General features: G+C 58.2%; 1 protein-coding gene across 1 annotated transcript; it reads right to left on the reverse strand.

Annotated features, from left to right (window-relative positions):
• Positions 1–3,538: 3,538 nt before the first annotated feature.
• On the reverse strand, positions 3,539–18,288 carry LOC309446706 (immunoglobulin lambda-1 light chain-like). Its single transcript, XM_082066681.1, has 4 exons — positions 18,149–18,288; positions 17,718–18,008; positions 5,722–5,757; positions 3,539–4,038 (listed from the first exon to the last, which is right to left on the reverse strand). The coding sequence occupies exons 1-4, from the start codon at positions 18,192–18,194 to the stop codon at positions 3,716–3,718; spliced, it is 696 nt and encodes a 231-aa protein (XP_081922807.1). The 5' UTR covers positions 18,195–18,288; the 3' UTR covers positions 3,539–3,715.
• Between the last annotated feature and the right edge of the window lie 7,857 nt (positions 18,289–26,145).

The raw sequence follows: 26,145 nt of genomic DNA on the forward strand, positions 1-26,145 counted from the left end.
GTCAGTGTGGCACCCACTCGCCTTCACACGTCAGCACTCACTGGAGACAGTTTCGCTTCCTTTTTTTGGCCCCCCCTTCGAGTTTCTGATTGGAGACTGTGGCGGGTGAGGAGTAAATTTAGCCAGGGGATGCCCCGCGGCTGCACAGCTGTGTGGCGGTGTTGGCTGGGGGGGGCTGGTGGGGCACAGCCTGTCCCCAAACCCTTCGGTGAAGGTGGCTACGTGAGCGGGGGGCTGTCACGATGGGGTGCAGGGGTATGTCCTGTTTGGTGTGGCCTGAGCTCGGCACAGGCGCAGAACCAGAGTGGGGGGACTCGTGCCGTCCTCCCATGACCACCCCAATGTGTCTGGCTCTGCCCGCTCCCCCCACCCCGGGCTGGAGCTTTTCTCAGCCCCAGCTCTTGCTTTCGAGTTTCAGCCCTGCTGCCTCCAGGAACGGTGGCTGTTTTGGGCGGCTGCAGCTGCCGCGGGGAGGGCAGGCGGGATGTCCCCAACCCCTCCGGCTGCGCCACGTCACCCATGTCTCTGCAGACAAGGTGTTTCATCAGCCCCAGGTGCATTCGCTCTGCTCCCGCCACGTCCCCACACAGGGAGCCCCTAAATCCTCCTGGCAGGAGATGCTGGGGCTCGCCTTGGCCTGCGGAAATCACCGAGTCATGTGCAATTGTAAGGAACATTTAACGGAGAACTGTTGTTTTTACATAACTGAGGACCCGGTGCCTGACCCCAGCGGGGGGAAGGACCGAGAGACATCGGACTATGAATCCTTAATGTAAAACACAGTCTCTTCCCGGAATATATACTGGTACCTGTATGCATACTGATAGCTGTATTTACAAGTTAATTCAGGGGGAAGGGTAGCCAAAGTACCAGGAATCCATACCTTAAATAAATTGATAAGGGGAAGGGTATTGTATATGTTGGGGTAGTCTGTAAACCCTGCAGTACCCAACCAATGGGGAACAGGGGAGGGAAATTGCGGCTGGGATTTTAGGGGGATATAAGCAGGGGCTTTTTGCCCTATTATGTGTGCCTACCATTAGGTAGAACACCTGGTGTTGCAATACTGTTATTTTTTAAAATTGCTTTGCTGAGAGATCCTGCCTGAGCCTATTATATCTGCAAAATAATTGTTTCCTGCACAATAAAAAAAGACCGAACAAGCCCAGGCTGGTTTTGGGGGACCAACCTGTCCGTACGTGTCTCTCACAGAGGGGCTTCAGCATGGGCACCCCCAAATGCAAGGCCATAGGTACAGGAGCTGTCCCCACCCCAGGGCAGGTTTTGGGGACCAGAGCAGAGCTTTGCTCTGTGAGGCTGGGGGTGTTTTGGGGTGAAGGTTGTAAGAGCTCCCATGGCCCCATCCCTCTGCCTCCATCCCCGCATCCATCTTGCTGGTCTTGGCCATGGGGCCCCTCTAAACAGTGTTTAAACCACCGGGGTTTATTAAACCCCATTGAAGACCTTGTTAAGCCCTTGCCTGTGAGCCTCAGCCTGGGAGCGCAGCTCTTGCCAAGCCCCGATCCCACCATGGGACCCACTGCCTCTCTCTGCAGCTAATTAGAGCTTTCCTGAAGCATCTCATTTACTAAATTAGATCCCCCTCTTTTTAAAATTAATGGCAAGCTGGGAAAACAAAAATTAAAAAGACTGTTTAAAATTGCAGCGCAGGGGATGGCAAAGCGAAAGCTGCAGCTGGGAGAGATGCGGGTTTTGGTTTCACTCAGCACATTTGCTCACCAGAAAACCCCGCCGAGCACGGCTATGGGGGCAGGATGAGCGTTTTCCACCCAGGCATCCTCCCCAGTGAGGGCTGGATCAGGCCCTGCATCTCAGTGTGATTCCCAGTGGTGCCTCTACAGCCCTGTTGAAGGGCATTTCATGGGTAAAACCATGGCTGGAAATTCATGGTGCTGCAGGCAGGAGGGAGTAGGGAGGCCCTGGAGAAGCCAGGGCCACTGATCTATAATTCAGCAGATTTTTTCCTTGCCAGTTGTTGCTTAGGGAAAAGATTTAGCACAATCTTTTAATCAATATTTAGTGAGGTTTCCTGCCTCCAAAGTGGGAGACGTGCCTGTGCTCTGCTCTCCCAGACATGAGCCAAAGCCAGACCCCAGCCCAGCAGGACCCATCCCAAACTGAGCCTGTGAAAAGCTTGGGTCTGGTGCCCTGTAACCGAGGGACAGGCGCCACCCGTGGGATGTCAGGATGGATCGGGGTGAGTAGGATGGATAGATGGGTGGATGGAGGCATTGAGGTGGACAGGACAGAAGCACTGGGGTGGACAGGACAGATGGACACAGCAGGGAGGACACACAGCCAGCAACACTGCACAGAGTGGTGCTTTCTCCTCACTGGCTGCTGGAGGCTTTGCCCCAAGCAAGGCCAAGGCATGGACTGCCCGTCCACAGTGAAGGTGCTGGCTGGCCCCCGGCCTTCCCGGGGCAGCGACAGGACAAGGGGTAATGGTTTTAAAATAAAGGAGGGGAGATTCAGGTCAGACATGAGGAAGATCTTTTTTACAATGAGGATGGTGAAACACTGTCCCAGGATGACCAGAGAGATGGTGGATGCCCAAACCCTGGAGACATTCAAGGCCAGGCTGGATGGAGCTCTGAGCAACCTGATCTGGGTGAAGATGTCCCTGCTCATGTCAGGGTGGGTTGGACTAGCTGACCTTTTAAAGGTCCCTTCCAATACAAACCATTCTGCATTTCTATGATTCTGTGTTTCCAGAAAGCACCTGCAGGGACATGTGGCAACCCAAAGTCTGCTGGGGGTGGGCATCCCACTGGCATTGGTGCAGCCTGGAGAGGGGGATGTAGTGGGGCTGTCTCCCCTTTACCAAAAGGCTGGGGAGGGGGCATCTTCCCCAGAACTGCATACAGCGTGGCCAGGTGCTCCTGTCCCCTGTGCAGCTCTGATGGGGTGCCCACAGCTAAGCATTGGTGCTCGTCACAGCTGTGGTTGTGTGTCACTCTATGTGCAAGGGACACTTCCCTGGGGTTGTGCTGAGGATGGGGCATGTGGCATGCAGGGGCCCTGGCTGCTGTGGCACAAGGTGCAGGGGGCAGACTGGTGCATGTCCCTGCAGCTGAACCAGCACCCCTATCCTGGGTGACACAGGGGTGACCAAGGACATGGGGTACAGCCAGGGCTGGTCAGCAAAGGAACATGGCTGGCCATGGCCCCACAACAAGCCACGTGTCCCTGCAAGGTACCCAGAGGTCAGCAGGTGAGGGACAAGGCTGGCACAGCCAGGGCCACGTGCTTGCTGCCAGGACAGGAGCTTAGACCAGGCTGATGCTCCAAGCTGCTCATCCCTTGGTCCTGGCAGTGCCAGGGTGGGTCAGTGGGATCCCTGGGGGTGAGCAAGAACTGCAGGGAGCCCTGGGCACCCCTGGTAACATGTGTGCGTGTGTGTGTGTGTGCACACGTGTGTTCCCATCCCACCCACCCACCTCCATACTGGTGCCGCTGGGGCAATGTCGGCCGGCGCAGGGGGAGCAGGTGTGTTGCAAGGACACAGAGACAAGGATGCTGAGCCAGCGCTAGTTCAGTGTTGGTGTTTATTCATGTGACACTGAGGGCAGGGGGACAGGAGCCGGGGGCAGGGGGACGTGATGAGAGACATCTGTGCTGCAGGGGGTCGCTGCCCCCAGCAGTGAGGAAGGGGGCCAGGGCCGGTGAGGGGCTGCGGGATGTCCCGGCAGGGTTAGGAGGAGCACTCGCTTCTCTTCACGGTCTTCTCCACGTTGCCAGCCACATGTGTGACCTTGCAGGTGTAGGTCTCTTTGCTCCGCCACTGGCTAGGAGTCAGCGTCAGGTAGCTGCTGGCCATGTACTTGGTGTTGCTCTGCCACTGGGGCTGGCTGGTGCTCACGCCATCAGTGACGGTGCTGCCATCAGCCAGCCAGCTCACGGTCACATCGCGAGGGTAGAAGTTTTCGATCAGACACACCAAGGTGGCTTTCTCCTGCTCCAGCAGCTCAGGCGGCGGTGGGAACAAGGCGACTTCAGGGGCCGACCTGGGCAAGTCTGCGAGGGGGAGAGAGTGGCGGGGGTGTCAGGGGCCCCTGTGCCCCAGCACAGCCCCTGCCTGCCCTGCTGGCGCTGCCCAGGAACTCTGCGCTTCCCCCGTGCCTGAGAGGTTATAATTTGTACCTCTAATATATTTAGATTTGGGATACAGCTCCCTATACAATTTTTACATATATCTGTGTGTATATGTATGTGTATATATATATATATTAAATATATATATATATATACACACACACATATATATAAAAACTTAATATATAAGTTATATATTTATATATATATTAAAAAGTAATATATACTTATATATATTAAAAAAGTATATATACACATGTGTATGTAATACACATACATATATACATACACCCCATATATACTTATATATATTTTTTTTAGATATATACTGTATGTACATATATGTGCATGTTCACATTATATATTACAGACATCTATATATACAGGTAATATACATCATATCTATGTACATATATATCTATCATATATTACATAAATAAAATATACTATATATATACTATATATACTATATATATTATAGCATATATTTTCAATAAATATGTCTAATTATATATCATCTATAATATAGGTATTTATGTATTTTAGATATTTAATATTTACATAAACATATATGTTATATATATTGTATATACACACATATATATAATATATAAACCAAAATTGCTGGTTAGCTGCCATAAACCGATTTCTTTTCTTTTGCACAGCAATTTGTTTTAAAGTCAAAATTTCAAAGACAAACCATCCTGTTTTCTTCTCAGTTCTGCTTTCTGACACTTTGAGACTTTTCTCAGAAAAAAAGTGCTATTACAAATCACCCAAAGGAAGGTGAAGAAAAGAGATTTTGTCTTTCCGAGGTGGTTCTGCTGCCTCCTCGAATGTACAATGTCTCTATCTCGATCTCTATTAAAAAACCAGGAGGACTTTGCTGTTAAAAACTTTCTGCGGGAGAAATTGAGAAATTACATTTTTCCTCATCTTCCACCCCTAGTAATTTGATTCAGATTGGGATTTTTGGCCAAATTCTTTCAAAAATCACAGACAAAGACACACAAACAATGTTCCCAGCAGCATTTTTCAACACAATAATCTTCATTTTTGACACGGCTTACCTGGAGAACAGGCTCTTTAAGGTACCCTGAAAACTTTTGGTTAAGATCCCAGGGACGTGCCACTTTAACACAAAGGTGGCCGTGACTTCAGCCCACTGCCATTTCGCAGTGCCCGCGGCCACGGGACCTCGCAGAGAAGCCCCTGTTCCTCGCCAAGGGTGACGGACTTAGTCCCCAGGGTGAAGAGTTGAGGACTTAGACCTTAGACTAACGACTAATTTCTTTAACAAAGACAAAAATTGACTTTCTAAAAGACCTAAACCTGGTTTTCTGAAATAGGCTCTCTCAGACACAAATTTTAAGATTTTTCGGTTGAGAAAATACCCCCCCGATCCTCTGTGGCGCGCACCAGAGCCCTCCGAGTCCGCAGGGACAAGACACAGCCCACAACGCCACGCTTAGTGTCAGTCCCCGAACCGGCAGCAGACCCCAGCCCAGCGCCAAGCCCAAGAAAAAAACCCCAAAATCCCCCAAAATTGACAAAAAGTCACAAATTCGTGGTGAAAGAAAGACTGAGAAGAAGTCGTCAACTCACTTGAAATCGTCAACTGGGTCCCTGCGCCGAATACACCACACAGTGATACAGGGCTGTGCAAAAACCTCCTGCCCGACGGCAGGAGCAGTCCTGGGTCCCATGGATGCTCCAGGGTGGAGGTGACGGGATGGTGTCCTGGTGGACCCAGCAGGATGTGAGAGGAGAGGAGGCATCAGTTGTTGGTAGAAAGGAAGAGCTGAAATTAGCAGAGAAAAGCATGCGATGGATGCAGATTCCTTTCTACAGCTGCAATAGCCAAGGCAGGGGTCAGCCGGCGTGGGTTTCAGCTAAGACTGATTAACTTCAAATTCCCCAGGGAAAGCTTGGCTGCTGCTTTGTAAAGTGTTTTCCCAGTGTGGTCCCAATCTCACAGGGCACAGGGTGCTGGGCTCAGAGCAAACAAACTCTTGGAGTGCTGGCTTTCAACAGCACCAGCTTAACCTGAACTCAAAAATATTCAAATGTTGTGGTTTGTGCCAGTGGTTATAGAAACAGATAGAATCAGTGAATATCCTGAGTCACTGGAAAATAAATGATACTTCGAGGATTTCATGGTTTGAGGCACTTTCTGTTTCAGAGGTTTGGTTTGGGTCTGGGTAGGTTTATGCTTTTGTGCATCAGGCTGAAACTAGCCAAAAAATATCACTGCAGTTGTCTATGCAAGGCATTTAACTGAAGCTGATATCAACTATTGTATATTATCAGTTTCTGAGCATTTCTCAGGCTTTCATGGGGTTTAGGATTCACTTTAGGAGGGGACATAAAGGGGGACAACGTTCAGCTTGAAAGTCCAGCTCTTGTCCTTGGGAGGAGGCATGGAGGAGGAGGAGGAGGAGGAGAAGGAGGAGAAGGAGACATGCTGTGCTGGACGTATCAGGGGTGTTGGCCCTTCAGCACCTATCTGGCACGGGCCTCAGTGGGAGTGGAGGCAAGTGAGGGGGTGCTGGTCCTGAGGTGACTGGGGACATTACACACGACTGCTGCATCCCAGCTGCCGGGGCTGAGCAACAAAGGTGACACCAGGGATCCTCTGCTGCTGCCACAGGGCTCACCCAGATGTGCTGGGAAGGAAAGGAGAAGGCAAAGGGTAGGATGTGCCAGGCAGCCTTGCAGTATAAACCATCCTGAAACTGGCCCGGCAAGGGCTGTGTGAATATCTGCCCCAAGAAATCACTGCCTTTGTAGGCTACAACCAGCACTGGCTGGGGGTGGAGGTGCCCAGTGCCCAGGGGCTCCTGGTGCAGCTGGGCTGGGAGAAGGGCAGTGGGCCACCCAGCAGGGACAGGAGAGATGGGGTCATCACCTCCCCAAACGGCCAGGGACAGGCACAGACATGGGACTGTAAGACGCAAGTGATCTGGGACACAAGGCACAGCCACCTATAACACAGGGCAAGGCCAAGGTGGGGATCTGCCCCACCATCAAATGGGGACAGCACAGACTCGCAACTGACCATGGGATGGTGGGAGGATTTTGTATCACTTCCCCATTGCTCTGTGTCATTGTGGGACTGTCACTGTTCCTGTCCCAGCCACCACAGTAATAGACAGCCTCGTCCTCAGCTTGGACCCCAGCGATGGTCAACGTGGCCGTGGTGCCAGACTGGGTTCCAGAGAATCGTGAAGGGATGCCCGAGGGTCTCCGGTTGCCACCATAGATCACAGTGACAGGGGCTGTGCCAGGGACCTTCTGCTGGTACCAGCCAGCATAATGCCAGCCGGCACTGCCAAGCCCGGAGCATTCGATCTGGGCGGTTCCTCCCAGGGTCGTGGACACCGAGGGCGGCTGAGTCAGCGCTGCCTGGACCAGGGAACCTGGAGAGGGAGAGGAGAGAGGGGAGAACATGAGGGTCAGCCAGTGCCCCAGGGGCACAGACCTCCCTGGGCAGCAGGATGGGGACAGGACCCCTGTGCCCAGAGTCCCTGGCTGAGCACAGTGAGTGTGGAGGTGTCACCTGAGCCGTGGGCGAGCACCGCAAGGAGGAGAGGGAGCCAGGCCATGGTGCGATCCCACCAGCTCCGTGTCCCCACGACGATGGGGCTCGTTTGCGGACACTGACCCCCTTTTAAACCCCCGCCTGCCCCGGGCACGGCCCCTCCATGCAAATCTGACCCCACGCTCGGGGCTGGATCCTGCCCGCGCATCTCTCCACACCTTCCGCTCCCCGCCCAGCCCCACCACTCCAGATGCAGCGGGCTTGTTCTCGGGCACGGAGCAGAGACACATCCCAGCTCAGGGTCCGAAACACAGCAGCACAGACCCCACTGTCTCTGGCCTGTGCTGAGTGGCAGCAGGGCCAGCGGGTGTGGGAGAACTGGGTGCTGAGGACAGGGCGAGTAGTGAGGGACAGGCAGCACCCACAGTTCCAACATCCCCTCTATGGGTTGTGGGGAGCAGATGACCCGGTACTCATGCTGAGGATGGCAGTACAAGCCACTGACCAGGCTCTTAACACTGGGGTAGATTTTTGAGGTCCAGCTGGGCCCTCCATGCAGAAGGGGCTGGGAAAAGGCAGGAGCAAAGACCCATTTCCATCCCTCCCTCCAGCTCCTCAGCTGAATGTTACCTGTGAGTCATGAGCACCGTGGGCCTTAATGTTGCCTGGGTGAGCGGAGAAGGGCTGAACCACAGAGCAGCTCTCACCCTGAGAACCAGCAGCACTCCAGGACACAGAGGAGCCAGCACCTTTGTCCCCAGCAGTAGCCCCAGGCCAGGTGATCCTGCAGCAGGACAGGCACAGGGTCAGGCTGCTGGGCAGTCCTTTGCTGCCATGGGGCTGTGGTTGGACATGTCCCAGGGCCAGGGGCCCCCCAGGGGTCCAGAGCTGCAAACAGTCAACACTGGAGTAGCCCATGGTCTCCTCTTGCAGCAGGACAGAGCAGCCCCATCCACTCCTGCTCTGTCCCAGGACTCTCTCACATGACCCTGGAGCTGCTGTGCCCTTGGGGAACATCCCTTCCCAGGGTCCAAAGGCAAAGCTTTCCTCCAGCTCCCTGGCCCAGGTCACATCCCCCCCACTGGGTGCTGAGGCCACAGTTTGAGGTGGGCTGAACCCCCTGGGGGGATGCCCTGGGGGCTCCTGGCACAGCTGTGCAGGGAGCAAGGCAGGGGGGCACCTCCCAGGGACAGGGCTGATGGGGTCATCCCCTCCCCAAATAACAGGGGAGAGGCACAGAATGGGGCTCTAAGGGACAGCTGAGCAAGGACACCTGGCACAGCCACCTGCAGCACAGGGCAGGGCCATGGCAGGGATCTGCCCCAGCATCAAATGGGGGACAGCAGAGATGGCTGACTGTACCTGTGATGACAGGAGGATTTTGTATCACTTCCCCATTGCTCTGAGTCATTGTGGGCCTATAAGTGCTGCCGTCGTAGCCACCACAGTAATAGTCAGCCTCGTCCTCAGTTTGGACCCCAGCGATGATCAATGTGGCCGTGGTGCCAGACCTGGTGCCAGAGAATCGCGAAGGGATGCCCGAGGGTCTCTGGTTGCTGTTATAGATTACAGTGACAGGGCCAGTGCCAGGGACCTTCTGCTGGTACCAGCCAGCACTGTTACCACTGCTAATCCCAGAGCATTCGATCTGGACGGTTTCTCCCAGGGTCGTGGACACTGAGGGTGGCTGAGTCAGCGCTGCCTGGACCAGGGAACCTGGAGAGGGAGAAAAGAGAGGGGAGAAGATGGGGGTCAGCCAGTGCCCCAGGGACACAGACCTCCCCGGGCAGTGGAATGGGGACAGGACCCCTGTGCTCCATGTCCCAGCTGAATGCAGTGAGTGTGGAGGTGTCACCTGAGCCGTGGGCGAGCACCGCGAGGAGGAGAGGGAGCCAGGCCATGGTGCGATCCCACCAGCTCCGTGTCCCCACGACGATGGGGCTCGTTTGCGGACACTGACCCCCTTTTAAGCCCCCGCCTGCCCCGGGCACGGCCCCTCCATGCAAATCTGACCCCACGCTCGGGGCTGGATCCTGCCCGCGCATCTCTCCACACCTTCCGCTCCCCGCCCAGCCCCACCACTCCAGATGCAGCGGGCTTGTTCTCGGGCACGGAGAAGAGACACATCCCAGCTCAGAGAGCGAAACACAGCAGCACAGACCCCACTGTCTCTGGCCTGTGCTGAGTGGCTGCAGGGCCAGCGGGTGTGGGAGAACCGGGCACTGGGGACAGGGCGGGTAGTGAGGGACAGGCAGCACCCACAGTTCCAACATCCCCTCTATGGGTTGTGGGGAGCAGATGACCTGGTACTCATGCTGGGGAAGGCAGTACAAGCCATTGCCCAGGCTCCTAACACTGGGGTAGATTTCTGGGGTCCAGCTGGGCTCTCCCATGCAGAAGAGGCTGGGAAAAGGCAGGAGCCAAGACCCATTTCCATCCCTCCCTCCAGCTCCTCAGCTGAATGTTATCTGTGACACATGAGCACCTAGGACCTTAAAGTTGCCTGGCTGAGGGGAGAAAGGTTGGGAGCACAGAGCAGCCCTCACCCCAAGGACTGCAGGGTGCTCAGTGCATCCCAGCCAATGCTCTCTATTCCCCAGGCCATGGCCATCCCCACCAGCACCATGGTCCTGGACACAGAGCTGGGGGACAAGGCCAGCTGGGACCTGGTTGTCCACACAGCAGCTCCAGACAGCACAAATGCAGCCCTATGGGGCCAGCACCCCTGCCCAAAGCCTGGCCCTATCACACACCCTCACCCCCAGCTCCTGTACTCGTCCCTGTCACATTCATGGGGATGCAGGAAATGTCACTGCTGAGAACCAGCAGCACCCCACAATACAGAGGAGCCAGCACCTTTGTCCCCAGCAGTAGCCCCAGGCCAGGTGATCCTGCAGCAGGACAGGGACAGGGTCAGGCTGCTGGGCAGTCCTTTGCTGCCATGGGGCTGTGGTTGGACATGTCCCAGGGCCAGGGGCTCCCCAGGCAGCCAGAGCTGCAAACAGCCTATGCTGGAGTAGCCCATGGTCTCCTCTTGCAGCAGGACAGAGCAGCCCCATCCACCCCTGCTCTGTCCCAGGACCCTCTCGCATGACCCTGGAGCTGCTGTGCCCATGGGGAACATCCCTTCCCAGGGTCCAAAGGCAAAGCTTTCCTCCAGCTCCCTGGCCCAGGTCACATCCCCCCCACCGGGTGCTGGGGCCACAGTTTCAGCTGGGCTGAACCCCCTGGGGGGATGCCTTGGGGGCTCCTGGCACAGCTGTGCAGGGAGCAGGGCAGGGGGGCACGTGGGCAGGGCCCTGGGTGCCAGCTGGGGAGTGCGGGGGACCTTGGACCTGCAGGGTGGGCAGGGACAGGCCTGCTGGGGTCATCACCTCCCCAATAGACCAGGGACAGGCACAGACCTGAGGCTCTAAGGGACAAGTGAGCAAGGACACCTGGCACAGCCACCTGCAGCACAGGGCAGGGCCAAGGCAGGGATCTGCCCCACTGTCAAACGGAGACTGCAGAGACTCCTAACTGGCGCTGTGGTGACAGGAGGATTTTGTATCACTTCCCCATTGCTCTGAGTCACTGTGGCAGCATTGCTGCTGCCGTCGTAGCCACCACAGAAATAGACAGCCTCGTCCTCAGCTTGGACCCCAGTGATGGTTAACGTGGCCGTGGTGCCAGACTTGGTGCCAGAGAATCGCGAAGGGATGCCTGAGGGTCTATTGGTGCTACCGTAGATCATAGTGACAGGGGCAGTGCCAGGGACCTTCTGCTGGTACCAGCCAGCACTGTTACCACTGCTAAGCCCAGAGCATTCGATCCGGACGGTTTCTCCCAGGGTCGTGGACACCGAGGGTGGCTGAGTCAGCGCTGCCTGGACCAGGGAACCTGGAGAGGGAGAAAAGAGAGGGGAGAAGATGGCGGTCAGCCAGTGCCCCATGGACACAGACCTCCCCGGGCAGCAGGATGGGGACAGGACCCCTGTGCCCAGAGTCCCTGGCTGGGCACAGTGAGTGTGGAGGTGTCACCTGAGCCGTGGGCGAGCACCGCGAGGAGGAGAGGGAGCCAGGCCATGGTGCGATCCCACCAGCTCCGTGTCCCCACGACGATGGGGCTCGTTTGCGGACACTGACCCCCTTTTAAGCCCCCGCCTGCCCCGGGCACGGCCCCTCCATGCAAATCTGACCCCACGCCTGGGCTGGAACCTGCCCGCGCATCTCTCCACACCTTCCGCTCCCCGCCCAGCCCCACCACTCCAGATGCAGCGGGCTTGTTCTCGGGCACGGAGCAGAGACACATCCCAGCTCAGAGCGCGAAACACAGCAGCACAGACCCCACTGTCTCCGGCCTGTGCTGAGTGGCTGCAGGGCCAGCGGGTGTGGGAGAGCCGGGCACTGGGGACAGGGCGGGTAGTGGGGGACAGGCAGCACCCACAGTTCAAACACCCCCTCTATGGGTTGTGGGGAGCAGATGAGCCGGTCCCCATGCTGGGGATGGCAGTACAAGCCACTGACCAGGCTCTTAACGCTGGGGTAGATTTTTGAGGTCCAGCTGGGCCCTCCATGCAGAAGGGGCTGGGAAAAGGCAGGAGCAAAGACCCATTTCCCTCCCTCCCTCCAGCTCCTCAGCTGAATGTTATCTGTGACCGATGGGATCTTAATGTTGCCTGGCTGAGAAGAGCAGGGTTGGGAGCACAGAGCAGCCCTCACCCCAAGGACTGCAGGGTGCTCAGTGCATCCCAGCCAATGCTCTCTATTCCCCAGGCCATGGCCATCCCCACCAGCACCATGGTCCTGGGCACAGAGCTGGGGGACAAGGCCAGCTGGGACCTGGTTGTCCACACAGCAGCTACAGACAGTACAATTGCAGCCCTATGGGGCCAGAACCCCTGCCCGAAGCCTGGACCTATCACACACCCTCACCCCCAGCTCCTGTCCCCTCCCCTCTCACATTCATGGGGATGCAGGAAATGTCACTGCTGAGAACCAGCAGCACTCCAGGACACAGAGGAGCCAGCACCTTTGTCCCCAGCAGTAGCCCCAGGCCAGGTGATCCTGCAGCAGGACAGGGACAGGGTCAGGCTGCTGGGCAGTCCTTTGCTGCCATGGGGCTGTGGTTGGACATGTCCCAGGGCCAGGGGCTCCCCAGGCAGCCAGAGGTGCAAACAGCCTATGCTGGAGTAGCCCATGGTCTCCTCTTGCAGCAGGACAGAGCAGCCCCATCCACCCCTGCTCTGTCCCAGGACCCTCTCGCATGACCCTGGAGCTGCTGTGCCCATGGGGAACATCCCTTCCCAGGGTCCAAAGGCAAAGCTTTCCTCCAGCTCCCTGGCCCAGGTCACATCCCCCCCACCGGGTGCTGGGGCCACAGTTTCAGCTGGGCTGAACCCCCTGGGGGGATGCCTGGGGGCTCCTGGCACAGCTGTGCAGGGAGCAGGGCAGGGAGGCACGTGGGCAGGGCCCTGGGTGCCAGCTGGGGAGTGCGGGGGACCTTGGACCTGCAGGGTGGGCAGGGACAGGCCTGCTGGGGTCATCACCTCCCCAATAGACCAGGGACAGGCACAGACCTGAGGCTCTAAGGGACAAGAGAGCAGGGACACCTGGCACAGCCACCTGCAGCAGAGGGCAGGGCCAAGGCAGGGATCTGCCCCACTGTCAAACGGAGACTGCAGAGACTCCCAACTGGTGCTGTGGTGACAGGAGGATTTTGTAACACTTCCCCATTGCTCAGAGTCACTGTGGGAATATCAGTGCTGCCGTCGCTGCCACCACAGTAATAGACAGCCTCGTCCTCAGCTTGGACCCCAGCGATGGTCAACGTGGCCGTGGTGCCAGACTTGGTTCCAGAGAATCGCGAAGGGATGCCTGAGGGTCTATTGGTGCTACCGTAGATCACAGTGACAGGGCCAGTGCCAGGGACCTTCTGCTGGTACCAGCCAGCATTGCTACTGCTGCTGTAGAGCCCAGAGCAGGTGATCCGGACGGTCTCTCCCAGGGTCGTGGACACCGAGGGCGGCTGAGTCAGTGCTGCCTGGACCAGGGAACCTGGAGAGGGAGAGGAGAGGAGAGAGGGGAGAAGACGGGGGTGAGCAAGTGCCCCAGGGGCACAGACCTCCCCGGGCAGTGGGATGGGGACAGGACCCTCGTGCTCAGAGTAACCCGCTGGGCATGGTGAGTCTGAAGGTGTCACCTGAGCCGTGGGCGAGCACCGCGAGGAGGAGAGGGAGCCAGGCCATGGTGCGATCCCACCAGCTCCGTGTCCCCACGACGATGGGGCTCGTTTGCGGACACTGACCCCCTTTTAAGCCCCCGCCTGCCCCGGGCACGGCCCCTCCATGCAAATCTGACCCCACGCTCGGGGCTGGAACCTGCCCGCGCATCTCTCCACACCTTCCGCTCCCCGCCCAGCCCCACCACTCCAGATGCAGCGGGCTTGTTCTCGGGCACGGAGCAGAGACACATCCCAGCTCAGGGTCCGAAACACAGCAGCACAGACCCCACTGTCTCTGGCCTGTGCTGAGTGGTTGCAGGGCGAGCGGGTGTGGGAAAGCTGGGTACTGAGGATAGGGCAGGTAGTGAGGGACAGGCAGCACCCACAGTTCCAACATCCCCTCTATGGGTTGTGGGGAGCAGATGACCCGGTACTCATGCTGGGGATGGCAGTACAAGCCACTGACCAGGCTCTTAACACTGGGGTAGATTTTTGAGGTCCAGCTGGGCCCTCCATGCAGAAGGGGCTGGGAAAGGCAGGAGCAAAGACCCATTTCCCTCCCTCCCTCCAGCTCCTCAGCTGAATGTTATCTGTGACACATGAGCACCTGGACCTTAATGTTGCCTGGCTGGGAAGAGCAGGGTTGGGAGCACAGAGCAGCCCTCACCCCAAGGACTGCAGGGTGCTCAGTGCATCCCAGCCAATGCTCTCTATTCCTCAGGCCATGGCCATCCCCACCAGCACCATGGTCCTGGGCACAGAGCTGGGGGACAAAGCCAGCTGGGAGCCGGCTGTCCACACAGCAGCTACAGACAGTACAATTGCAGCCCTATGGGGCCAGCACCCCTGCCCAAAGCCTGGACTTATCACACACCCTCACCCCCAGCTCCTGTCCCCTCCCCTCTCACATTCATGGGGATGCAGGAAATGTCACTGCTGAGAACCAGCAGCACTCCAGGACACAGAGGAGCCAGCACCTTTGTCCCCAGCAGTAGCCCCAGGCCAGGTGATCCTGCAGCAGGACAGGGACGGGGTCATTCTGCTGGGCAGTCCTTTGCTGCCATGGGGCTGTGGTTGGACATGTCCCAGGGCCAGGGGCTCCCCAGGCAGCCAGAGGTGCAAACAGCCTATGCTGGAGTAGCCCATGGTCTCCTCCTGCAGCAGGACAGAGCAGCCCCATCCACCCCTGCTCTGCCCCAGGACCCTCTCGCATGACCCTGGAGCTGCTGTGCCCATGGGGAACATCCCTTCCCAGGGTTCAAAGGCAAAGCTTTCCTCCAGCTCCCTGGCCCAGGTCACATCACCCCCACCGGGTGCTGGGGCCACAGTTTCAGCTGGGCTGAACCCCCTGGGGGGATGCCTTGGGGGCTCCTGGCACAGCTGTGCAGGGAGCAGGGCAGGGGGGCACGTGGGCAGGGCCCTGGGTGCCAGCTGGGGAGTGCAGGGGACCTTGGACCTGCAGGGTGGGCAGGGACAGGCCTGCTGGGGTCATCACCTCCCCAATAGACCAGGGACAGGCACAGACGTGAAGCTCTAAGGGACAGGACAGCAGGGACACCCGGCACAGCCACCTGCAGCACAAGGCAGGTCCATGGTGGGGATCTGCCCCACTGTCAAACGGTGACTGCAGAGACTCCCAACTGGCCCTGCGATGGCAGGAGGATTTTGTATCACTTCCCCATTGCTCTGAGTCACTGTGGCAGCACTGCTGCTGCTGTCCCAGCTCCCACAGTAATAGACAGCCTCGTCATCGGCTTGGACCCCAGCGATGGTTAACGTGGCCGTGGAGCCAGATGCAGAACCAGAGAATCGCGAAGGGATGCCCGAGGGTCTCTGGTTGTTATTGTAGATCACAGTGACAGGGCCAGTGCCAGGGACCTTCTGCTGGTACCAGCCATAGCTGTAGCTGCTCCCAGAGCAGGAGATCCGGACGGTTTCTCCCAGGGTCGTGGACACCGAGGGCAGCTGAGTCAGCGCTGCCTGGACCAGGGAACCTGGAGAGGGAGAAAAGAGAGGGGAGAAGATGGCGGTCAGCCAGTGCCCCATGGACACAGACCTCCCCGGGCAGCAGGATGGGGACAGGACCCCTGTGCCCAGAGTTCCTGTCTGGGCACAGTGAGTCTGGAGGTGTCACCTGAGCCGTGGGCGAGCACCGCGAGGAGGAGAGGGAGCCAGGCCATGGTGCGATCCCACCAGCTCCGTGTCCCCACGACGATGGGGCTCGTTTGCGGACACTGACCCCCTTTTAAGCCCCCGCCTGCCCCGGGCACGGCCCCTCCATGCAAATCTGACCCCACGCCTGGGCTGGATCCTGCCCGTGCATCTCTCCACACCTTCCGCTCCCCGCCCAGCCCCACCACTCCAGATGCAGCGGGCTTGTTCTTGGGCACAGAGCAGACACACATCCCAGCTCAGAGCCTGAAACACCGCAGCACAGACCCCACTGTCTCCGGCCTGTGCTGAGTGGCTGCAGGGCCAGCAGGTGTGGGAGAACCGGGCACTGGGGACAGGGCGGGTAGCGAGGGACATGCAGCACCCACAGTTCAAACATCCCCTCTATGGGTTGTGGGGAGCAGATGAGCCGGTCCCCATGCTGCGGATGGCAGTACAAGCCACTGACCAGGCTCTTAACGCTGGGGTAGATTTTTGAGGTCTAGCTGGGCCCTCCATGCAGAAGGGGCTGGGAAAAGGCAGGAGCAAAGACCCATTTCCCTCCCTCCCTCCAGCTCCTCAGCTGAATGTTATCTGTGACCGATGAGCACCTGGGACCTTAAAGTTGCCTGGCTGAGAAGAGCAGGGTTGGGAGCACAGAGCAGCCCTCACCCCAAGGACTGCAGGGTGCTCAGTGCATCCCAGCCAATGCTCTCTATTCCCCAGGCCATGGCCATCCCCACCAGCACCATGGTCCTGGGCACAGAGCTGGGGGATGAGGCCAGCTGGGACCTGGCTGTCCACGCAGCAGCTCCAGACAGCACAAATGCAGCCCCATGGGGCCAGCACCCCTGCCCGAAGCCTGGACCTATCACACACCCTCACCCCCAGCTCCTGTCCCCTCCCCTCTCACATTCATGGGGATGCAGGAAATGTCACTGCTGAGAACCAGCAGCACTCCAGGACACAGAGGAGCCAGCACCTTTGTCCCCAGCAGTAGCCCCAGGCCAGGTGATCCTGCAGCAGGACAGGGACAGGGTCAGGCTGCTGGGCAGTCCTTTGCTGCCATGGGGCTGTGGTTGGACATGTCCCAGGGCCAGGGGCTCCCCAGGCAGCCAGAGGTGCAAACAGCCTATGCTGGAGTAGCCCATGGTCTCCTCTTGCAGCAGGACAGAGCAGCCCCATCCACCCCTGCTCTGTCCCAGGACCCTCTCGCATGACCCTGGAGCTGCTGTGCCCATGGGGAACATCCCTTCCCAGGGTCCAAAGGCAAAGCTTTCCTCCAGCTCCCCGGCCCAGGTCACATCCCCTCACTGCATGCTGGGGCCACAGTTTCAGCTGGGCTGAACCCCCTGGGGGGATGCCTTGGGGGCTCCTGGCACAGCTGTGCAGGGAGCAGGGCAGGGGGGCACGTGGGCAGGGCCCTGGGTGCCAGCTGGGGAGTGTGGGGGACCTTGGACCTGCAGGGTGGGCAGGGACAGGCCTGCTGGGGGTGATCACTTCCCCAATAGACCAGGGACAGGCACAGACCTGAGGCTCTAAGGGACAGGACAGCAGGGACAGCTGGCACAGCCACCTGCAGCACAAGGCAGGTCCATGGTGGGGATCTGCCCCACTGTCAAACAGTGAATGCAGAGACTTCCAACTGGCCCTGCGATGGCAGGAGGATTTTGTATCACTTCCCCATTGCTCTGTGTCACTGTGGCAGCACTGCTGCTGCTGTCGTAGCTCCCACAGTAATAGACAGCCTCATCCTCGGCTTGGACCCCAGTGATGGTTAACGTGCCCGTGGAGCCAGACTTGGTTCCGGAGAATGGCGAAGGGATGCCCGAGGGTCTGCTGTCATCCCAGTAGATCACAGTGACAGGGCCAGTGCCAGGGACCTTCTGCTGGTACCAGCCATAGCTGTAGCTGCTCCCAGAGCAGGAGATCCGGACAGTTTCTCCCAGGGTCGTGGACACCGAGGGCGGCTGAGTCAGCGCTGCCTGGACCAGGGAACCTGGAGAGGGAGAGGAGAGAGGGGAGAAGATGGGGGTGAGCAAGTGCCTCAGAGCCACAGACCTCCCCGGGCAGCAGGATGGGGACAGGACCCCTGTGCCCAGAGTCCCTGGCTGGGCACAGTGAGTCTGGAGGTGTCACCTGAGCCGTGGGCGAGCACCACGAGGAGGAGAGGGAGCCAGGCCATGGTGCGATCCCACCAGCTCCGTGTCCCCACAACGATGGGGCTCGTTTGCGGACACTGACCCCCTTTTAAGCCCCCGCCTGCCCCGGGCACGGCCCCTCCATGCAAATCTGACCCCACGCTCGGGGCTGGATCCTGCCCGCGCATCTCTCCACACCTTCCGCTCCCCGCCCAGCCCCACCACTCCAGATGCAGCGGGCTTGTTCTCGGGCACGGAGCAGAGACACATCCCAGCTCAGGGTCCGAAACACAGCAGCACAGACCCCACTATCCCCAACCTAGGCCGATCAGCTGCAGTGCCAAAGCCCTGCATGGAAAAGCCAGGCACCAGGGGCAGGCAGTGCTCACAGCTGCCAGTGATGGGGCTGAAATGATGCCATCCCCAGGCAGCCCTTACCCGACTTTTGGCCTCTTTCCCTTCTATGGGTGTCCCAGGCCCCTACCATACCCTCTTGCTCTGTTGCTTTTCCACTCTGGCTCTTTCCCTGCCAGTCCAGACCCACCACTCGAGACCTTTGCTCTTCCTGCCCACCCACTCCCCAGCACAACAGGAGCCACCTGGCACCGAGCCCCAGGATCCAGCTATTTCTCCCCACGAGCCATTCATAAGCCCAACGGGCCAACACTGGGCAAATGCATAGCTGTGGCAACCCAGGAGTTCTGCTGGCAGCCATTGGGGCAGCCCCCAGCCACCCCTGCTCCAACCCAGGGCACAATGATCACAGCCACCTTTGGGAGCCTCATGCTCAGCCCAAGAGCTGCTCTGCCTGTGGGAAATGTCCCCACACCCATGACCCCTTCCTGCCCCCAACACTGCCCAGGGCACAGAGACCCCACAGGCACAGGCAGGGCAGGGCTGTGGGGCAGCTGTCTCCTCTTGGGCAGCAAAGAGGGGATCTGTTGGAGCAGAGCGTGTGCCCCACGGCAGGATCCAGGTCACAGGCACGTGTGCTGCTCCACCACCGTGTCCGAGCAGCAGCAGATGGCACCTGAGGAGCCCTGAGCCAAGACTGGGTTTGTGTTTCCCTTCCCCAGTGCTGGGAGTCACTGTGACCCTCCTCAGCACCGCTGTTCCAGCTGGCACTGCAAGAGACAACTTCAGCCTGGTGCCAAGGGTTAATGTTAATGTGGCCATGGAGAACGGCACATTCCCACATGATGTATATCCCCTCCCCAAATGATCGGGGCATGCACAGACCTGGGACTCTAAGGGACAGCCGAGCCAGGACACCAGGCACAGCCACCTGCAGCACAGGGCAGGGCCATGGCAGGGATCTGCCCCAGCATCAAACGGGGACAGCAGAGATTCCTAAGTGGTCCGGTGATGGCAGGAGGTTTTTGTATCATTTCCCCATTGCTCTGTGTCACCATTGTAGCTGCTGTCGGTGCTACCACAGTAATAGACAGCCTCGTCCTCGGCTTGGACCCCAGTGATGGTTAATGTGGCCGTGGTGCCAGACTTGGTTCCAGAGAATCGCGAAGGGATGTCCGAGGGTCTGCGGTTATCCCAGTAGATCACAGTGACAGGGGCAGTGCCAGGGACCTTCTGCTGGTACCAGCCAGCATAGCTGCTGCTGCTAAACCCGGAGCAGGTGATCTGGGCGGTTCCTCCCAGGGTCGTGGACACGGAGGGCGGCTGAGTCAGCGCTGCCTGGATCAGGGAACCTGGAGAGGGAGAGGAGAGAGGGGAGAAGATGGGAGTCAGACAGTGCCCCAGGGACACAGACGTCCCTGGATGGGCGATTGTGGGACAGCAGAGGCTCCTAACTGGTCCCTGCAATGGTGGGAGGTTTCTGTATCAGTTCCTCATTGCTCTGTGTCACCATGGGATTGTAACTGCTGCTGTCGTGGCCACCACAGTAATAGACAGCCTCGTCCTTGGCTTGGACCCCAGTGATGGTTAACGTGGCCGTGGAACTGAACACAGATCTGGAGAATCATGAAGGGATGCCCGAGGGTCTGTTGGTGTCACTATAGATCACAGTGACAGGGATGGGTACCTTCTGCTGGTACCAGCCATAAGCACTGTTGCTGCTCCTAGAGCAGATCTAGGTGGTTTGCCTCAGGGACACTGCGGGCAGCTGAGCCAGACCCATGTGAGGACAAGGGGCTGCAGCAGCAGCTCTCCTGCCCCACACCCAGCCCCACGACCCAGGGCAGCTGCAGTGCCACAGTACCCCAGGCAGGACTCAACCCAGGGCAACAGAAATGCAGCAAAAGTTTTCTTGGGCAACTCCATAGGCTCCAGCTCCTCATACTGTCCCAGGCTCCTCTGTCCCTCACGTGGGTATTGGGTAGTGGGCAGGAGCCCAGCCAGGGTTTCTCCAGCACCAGGGCCCCACACTGGGGACATCATCACAGCCCTGAGACACAGGGCACATAAGGAAGGGTACTGGAAAGGAAAAGGAAAAACCCCAAAGCCAGAGAGAGGGCTTCTTCTGGATGAGAGGAAGGAGATAAAACTTACATTTTCGACATTCAAGGTGTCAATTGCTTGTGGCTCAGTGCCATCATGAAATCAGCATTGCTGCTGCCATCGTAGCTACCACAGTAATAGACAGCCTCGTCCTCGGCTTGGACCCCAGTGATGGTTAACGTGCCCGTGGAGCCAGACAAGGTTCCGGAGAATCGCGAAGGGATGCCCGAGGGTCTCTGGTTGTTGTAGTAGATCACAGTGACAGGGGCTGTGCCAGGGACCTTCTGCTGGTACCAGCCAGCATTAGCCCAGCTGCTGCTGCTGCTGTAGAGCCCAGAGCAGGAGATCTGGACGGTTCCTCCCAGGGTCGTGGACACCGAGGGCGGCTGAGTCAGCGCTGCCTGGACCAGGGAACCTGGAGAGGGAGAGGAGAGAGGGGAGAAGATGGGGGTCAGCCAGTGCCCCAGGGACACAGACCTCCCTGGCAGTGGGAGGGGGCCCCTGCACCCAAAGGTCCTAATGGCACAGAGGTACCACTTTCCCACACACAGAGGCCACAGCATGAGCCCTGAGATCTGACAGCAGCAAGAGGACATGACTGTCGGCAGCATGAGGCTGTGGGGTGGCTGACAGGAAAGTGTCATGCCTTTTGGCAAGATGGACACAACCCCAGGGTCACCTCCTGCATGGCATGGTACTAACCAGGAAGAAATAGACAGCCACGGCCATGCAGAGGGGACAGAGACCTGCCCCAGCCTTGCAGCCCTGCTCAGTCACAAGGGACAAGGGCAGAAGACCTCAATCTTTATCTCCTCTGTACCTCACTTCCACATCTCTATGTCACTCCAACAGCATTGCTGCTGCTGTCCCAGTTACCACAGTAATAGACAGCCTCATCCTCAGCTTGGACCCCAGTGATGGTTAACGTGCCCGTGGAGCCAGATCGGGTTCCGGAGAATCGCGAAGGGATGCCCGAGGGTCTCCGGTTGTCAGCATAGATCACAGTGACAGGGGCAGTGCCAGGGACCTTCTGCTGGTACCAGCCATAGTTGTTGTTAATCCTGGAGCAGCAGATACAGATGTTTTCTCTTGGAGACATGTATGTCAAAGGGGACTGAGTAAGCTGTGCCTGTAGTCACAGAGAGGGAGAGAAGATGGGGGAGAGAGGGGAGAGATGGGGTCAGCTAGTGACCCAGGAGCAAAGCCCTCCCTGGGCAGCAGGACAGTGCTGCCCTGCAGCACATGGATGGGACACAAGGGGTGCAGCCCCAAGCCCAGCTGCTCCCTGAGAGGTGGCTGTAGCCAGAGGCTGGACCCTCTCCCTGCCCGCTGTGCCTCGCAGCACACCTCATCCCTGTCACTGAGACCGGGCACCCCTGCGGGGACCAGGGAACCTGGAGAGGGAGAGGACAGAGGGAAGAAGAGGGGTGTCAGCCAGTGCCCCAGGAGCACAGACTTACCTGGGCAGCGGCACAAGGATTGCCACAATTAGAGGAAAACGGATGCAATCACAGTCACAGACAAATTTAGGGAGCAGAGGCCAGCACAACACATCCCAGCACAGAGGCAGCTCTGGCAGCAGCAGGAGGACATGGTCGTCGGCAGCAAGAGGCAGCGGGATGGCAAACAAGGCCACACTGTGAATTCTGTAGGGACAAGAACAATGGTCCCTGACCATGAAGACACTTCCAGTGCTCTGGTGCTCTGGCAGATAGAAAGGAGGACAATCACAGCAATAGTTATGCAGAGGGTACAGGAACCTCCATCAACCCCACAGCCACAACTCTGCTTGGCCAGGAGGCAGAAGGGATGAAAACCTTCTTACTTTGTAATCTGTGTCTCACTTGCTACTCCACATTGTCCCCAGACACCATAGCTGCTGCTGCTGTCCCAGCTCCCACAGTAATAGACAGCCTCGTCCTCGGCTTGGACCCCAGTGATGGTTAACGTGGCCGTGGAGCCAGATGTAGAACCAGAGAATCGCGAAGGGATGCCCGAGGGTCTCTGGTTGTTGTAGTAGATCACAGTGACAGGGGCAGTGCCAGGGACCTTCTGCTGGAACCAGCCAGCATAAGCATAGCTGCTGCTAAGCCCAGAGCAGGTGATCTGGGCGGTTCCTCCCAGGGTCGTGGACACCGAGGGCGGCTGAGTCAGCGCTGCCTGGACCAGGGAACCTGGAGAGGGAGAGGAGAGAGGGGAGAAGATGGGGGTCAGCCAGTGCCCCAGGGACACAGACCTCCCCGGGCAGTGGGATGGGGACAGGACCCCTGTGCTCGAAGTCCCCAGCTGGGTGCAGGAAGTCTGGAAGTGTCTCCTGAGCTGTAGGTGAGCACCATGAGGAGGAGAGGGACCCAGGCCATGATGCAATCCCACCAGCTTTGTGTCCCCTTGATGATGGGGCTGTGCTTTGGAAACTCTACTCCCTCTTACGCTCCTGCCTGTTCAGGCATGGTCCCTCCATGGAAATGTGGCCCCCAATGTTCACTGGTGGGGCCACACTGACACCGTGTGGGGACCAGAAGGCCCTCAGGGAGTGCACCGGGGGAACTGAGAGCAGTGCCCTGCACAGTACTCTGCCCACACTTTCTCTCACCCCTACCACAGCTGCCACCAAGGCCAGAGACACCGCCAGCTCCCGCCACAACCTTCAGTGCTTCTGCACAGCACCCTCACTAAGGCACCCCGTGCCCACTGGGGAGAGCCCCTCACACAGGGCCCTTGGGCAGAGGTGCTGTCACCAGAGGAGGGTGACCATCAGCCCTCAACTGGCAGGGAGCCCAGGGACCAGACCAGGATGCCCAGGGATGACAGCAGGCTTTCCCTCAGCTTCTCCGGGTCACAGGACAACAGATGTGGAGGGCAGGCGCAAACAGACACACCACAGGCCTGCAGTCCCAGGACCTGTGCCACTTCCATGTGCTCCAGCAGAACCCTCAGGGTCACTGCCACACACAGCAGATAGTGATGGTAACCCTAGAGCACCGAATCAGGGCCACCTGTGGGGCAGCTGGATGCTGACCAGTGCTGTAGTCCCGGGCACCACAGTAACAGCCAGCCTCATCCTCGGCTTGGACCCCAGTGATGGTTAATGTGGCTGTGGAGCCGGATGTGGATCCAGAGAATCGCGAAGGGATGCCCGAGGGTCTCTTGCTGCTCTCATAGATCACAGTGACAGGGCCAGTGCCAGGGACCTTCTGCTGGTACCAGCCAGCACTGTTACCACTGCTAATCCCAGAGCAGTCGATCCGGACGGTTCCTCCCAGGGTCGTGGACACCGAGGGCAGCTGAGTCAGCGCTGCCTGGACCAGGGAACCTGGAGAGGGAGAGGAGAGAGGGGAGAAGATGTGGGTCAGCCAGTGCCCCAGGGGCACAGACCTCCCTGTGCAGCGGTACAGGGAATGCCACAGTTGGAGGAGAATGGATACAACCACAGTCACAGACAAATTTAGGGAGCAGAGGGCAGCACAACACATCCCAGCACAGAGGCAGCTCTGGCAGCAGCAGGAGGACATGGTTGTCAGAGGCAAGAGGCAGTGGGGTGGCAGACAAGGCCACACTGGGAATTCTGTAGGGACAAGGACAATGGTCCACAGCCACAATATCACCTCCAGCTCTCTGGACCATTAGAGGGAGGACAATCACAGCCATGGCCATGCAGAGGGGACAAGAATCTCCCTCAGCCCCACAGTCACAACTCTGCTTGGTCATGAGGGAGAAGGGCTGAAAACCTTCCTCTGATTCTGGAATCAGTGTCCCACCTGCTATTATTCATTGTCACCAGACACCATAGCTGTTGCTGCCGTCGTTGCCACCACAGTAATAGACAGCTTCGTCCACGGCTTGGACCCCAGCGATGGTTAACGTGCCCGTGGAGCCAGACTTGGTTCCGGAGAATCGCGAAGGGATGCCCGAGGGTCTGTTGGTGTTACCATAGATCACAGTGACAGGGGCAGTGCCAGGGACCTTCTGCTGGACCAGCCAGCATTGCTACTGCTGCTGCTGCTAAGCCCAGAGCAGGTGATCCGGACGGTTCCTCCCAGGGTCGTGGACACCGAGGGCGGCTGAGTCAGCGCTGCCTGGACCAGGGAACCTGGAGAGGGAGAGGAGAGAGGGGAGAAGATGGGGGTCAGCCAGTACCCCAGGGGCACAGACCTCCGTGGGGAGTGGGATGGGGACAGGATCCCTGTGTGCCACGTTCCCAGCTGGATGCAGTGAGTCTGGAGGTGTCACCTGAGCTGTGGGTGAGCACCGCGAGGAGGAGAAGGAGCCAGGCCATGGTGCGATCCCACCAGCTCCATGTCCCCACGACAATGGGGACAAGGTGACCCACTTAGTGGATGAGGTAAAGGCTGTGGATGTTGTGTACTTAGACTTCAGTAAAGCCTTGACACTGTATCCCACAGCATCTCCTGGAGAAGCTGCAGCTCATGGCCTGGATGTGTGTACTCTGTGATGCATAAAGAACTGGCTGTAGGGCCAGGCCCAAGAGTTGTGGTGAATGGAGCCAAAACCAGCTGGTGGCCGGTCACGAGTGGTGTTCCCCAGGGCTCTGTGTTGAGCCCAGTTCTCTTTAATCTCTTTATCAATGATCTGGATGAGGAGATTTAGTGCACCCTCAGTAAGTTTGCAGATGACAACAAATTTTGTGGGAGTGTTGATCTGCTGGAGGTAGGAAGGCCATACAGAGGGATCTGGACCAGTGGATCATTGGGCTGAGGCCAATTCTATGAGGTTTAACAAGGTCAAGTGCCAGGGCCTGCACTTGGGTAATAACAAATCCAGGCAGTGCTACAGGCTTGGAGAAAAGCAGCTGGAAAGGTGGAAAAGGTGTTGATTGACAGCCAGCTGAATATGAGCCAGCAGCGTGCCTAGGTGGCAAAAAAAGCCAACAGCATCCTGGCTTGTATCAGGAATAGTGGCAGTGGTATCAGGACCAGGGCAGTGATCGATCCCCTGTAGATGGGACAGGAACCTCCCTCAGCCCCACAGCCACACCTCTGCTTGGCAATGAGGGAGAAGGGTCGAAAACCTTCCTCTTTGCACCTGGTGTAGCACTAACGATTCCTCATTTTCCCCAGACAGCAAAGCCACTGCTGCTGCTTTCCCAGCCACCACAGTAATAGACAGCCTCGTCCTCGGCTTGGACCCCAGTGATGGTTAACGTGGCCGTGGAGCCAGACTGGGTTCCAGAGAATCGCGAAGGGGTGCCCGAGGGTCTCTCGTTGTTACTGTAGATCACAGTGACAGGGCCAGTGCCAGGGACCTTCTGCTGGTACCAGCCAGCACTATAGCTGCTGCTAAGCCCAGAGCAGGTGATCTGGGCGGTTCCTCCCAGGGTCGTGGACACCGAGGGCGGCTGAGTCAGCGCTGGCTGGACCAGGGAACCTGGAGAGCGAGAGGAGAGAGGGGAGAAGACGGGGGTCAGCCAGTGCCCCAGGGACACAGACCTCCCGGGCACCAGTACATGGAACACCACAATTATAGAAGAATGGATGCGACCACGGTCATGGGCAAATTTAGGGAGCAGAGGACAGCCCA

The sequence above is a fragment of the Streptopelia decaocto genome (assembly GCF_964273445.1).
Source record: "Streptopelia decaocto genome assembly, chromosome: 15".
NCBI lineage: Eukaryota > Metazoa > Chordata > Aves > Columbiformes > Columbidae > Streptopelia > Streptopelia decaocto.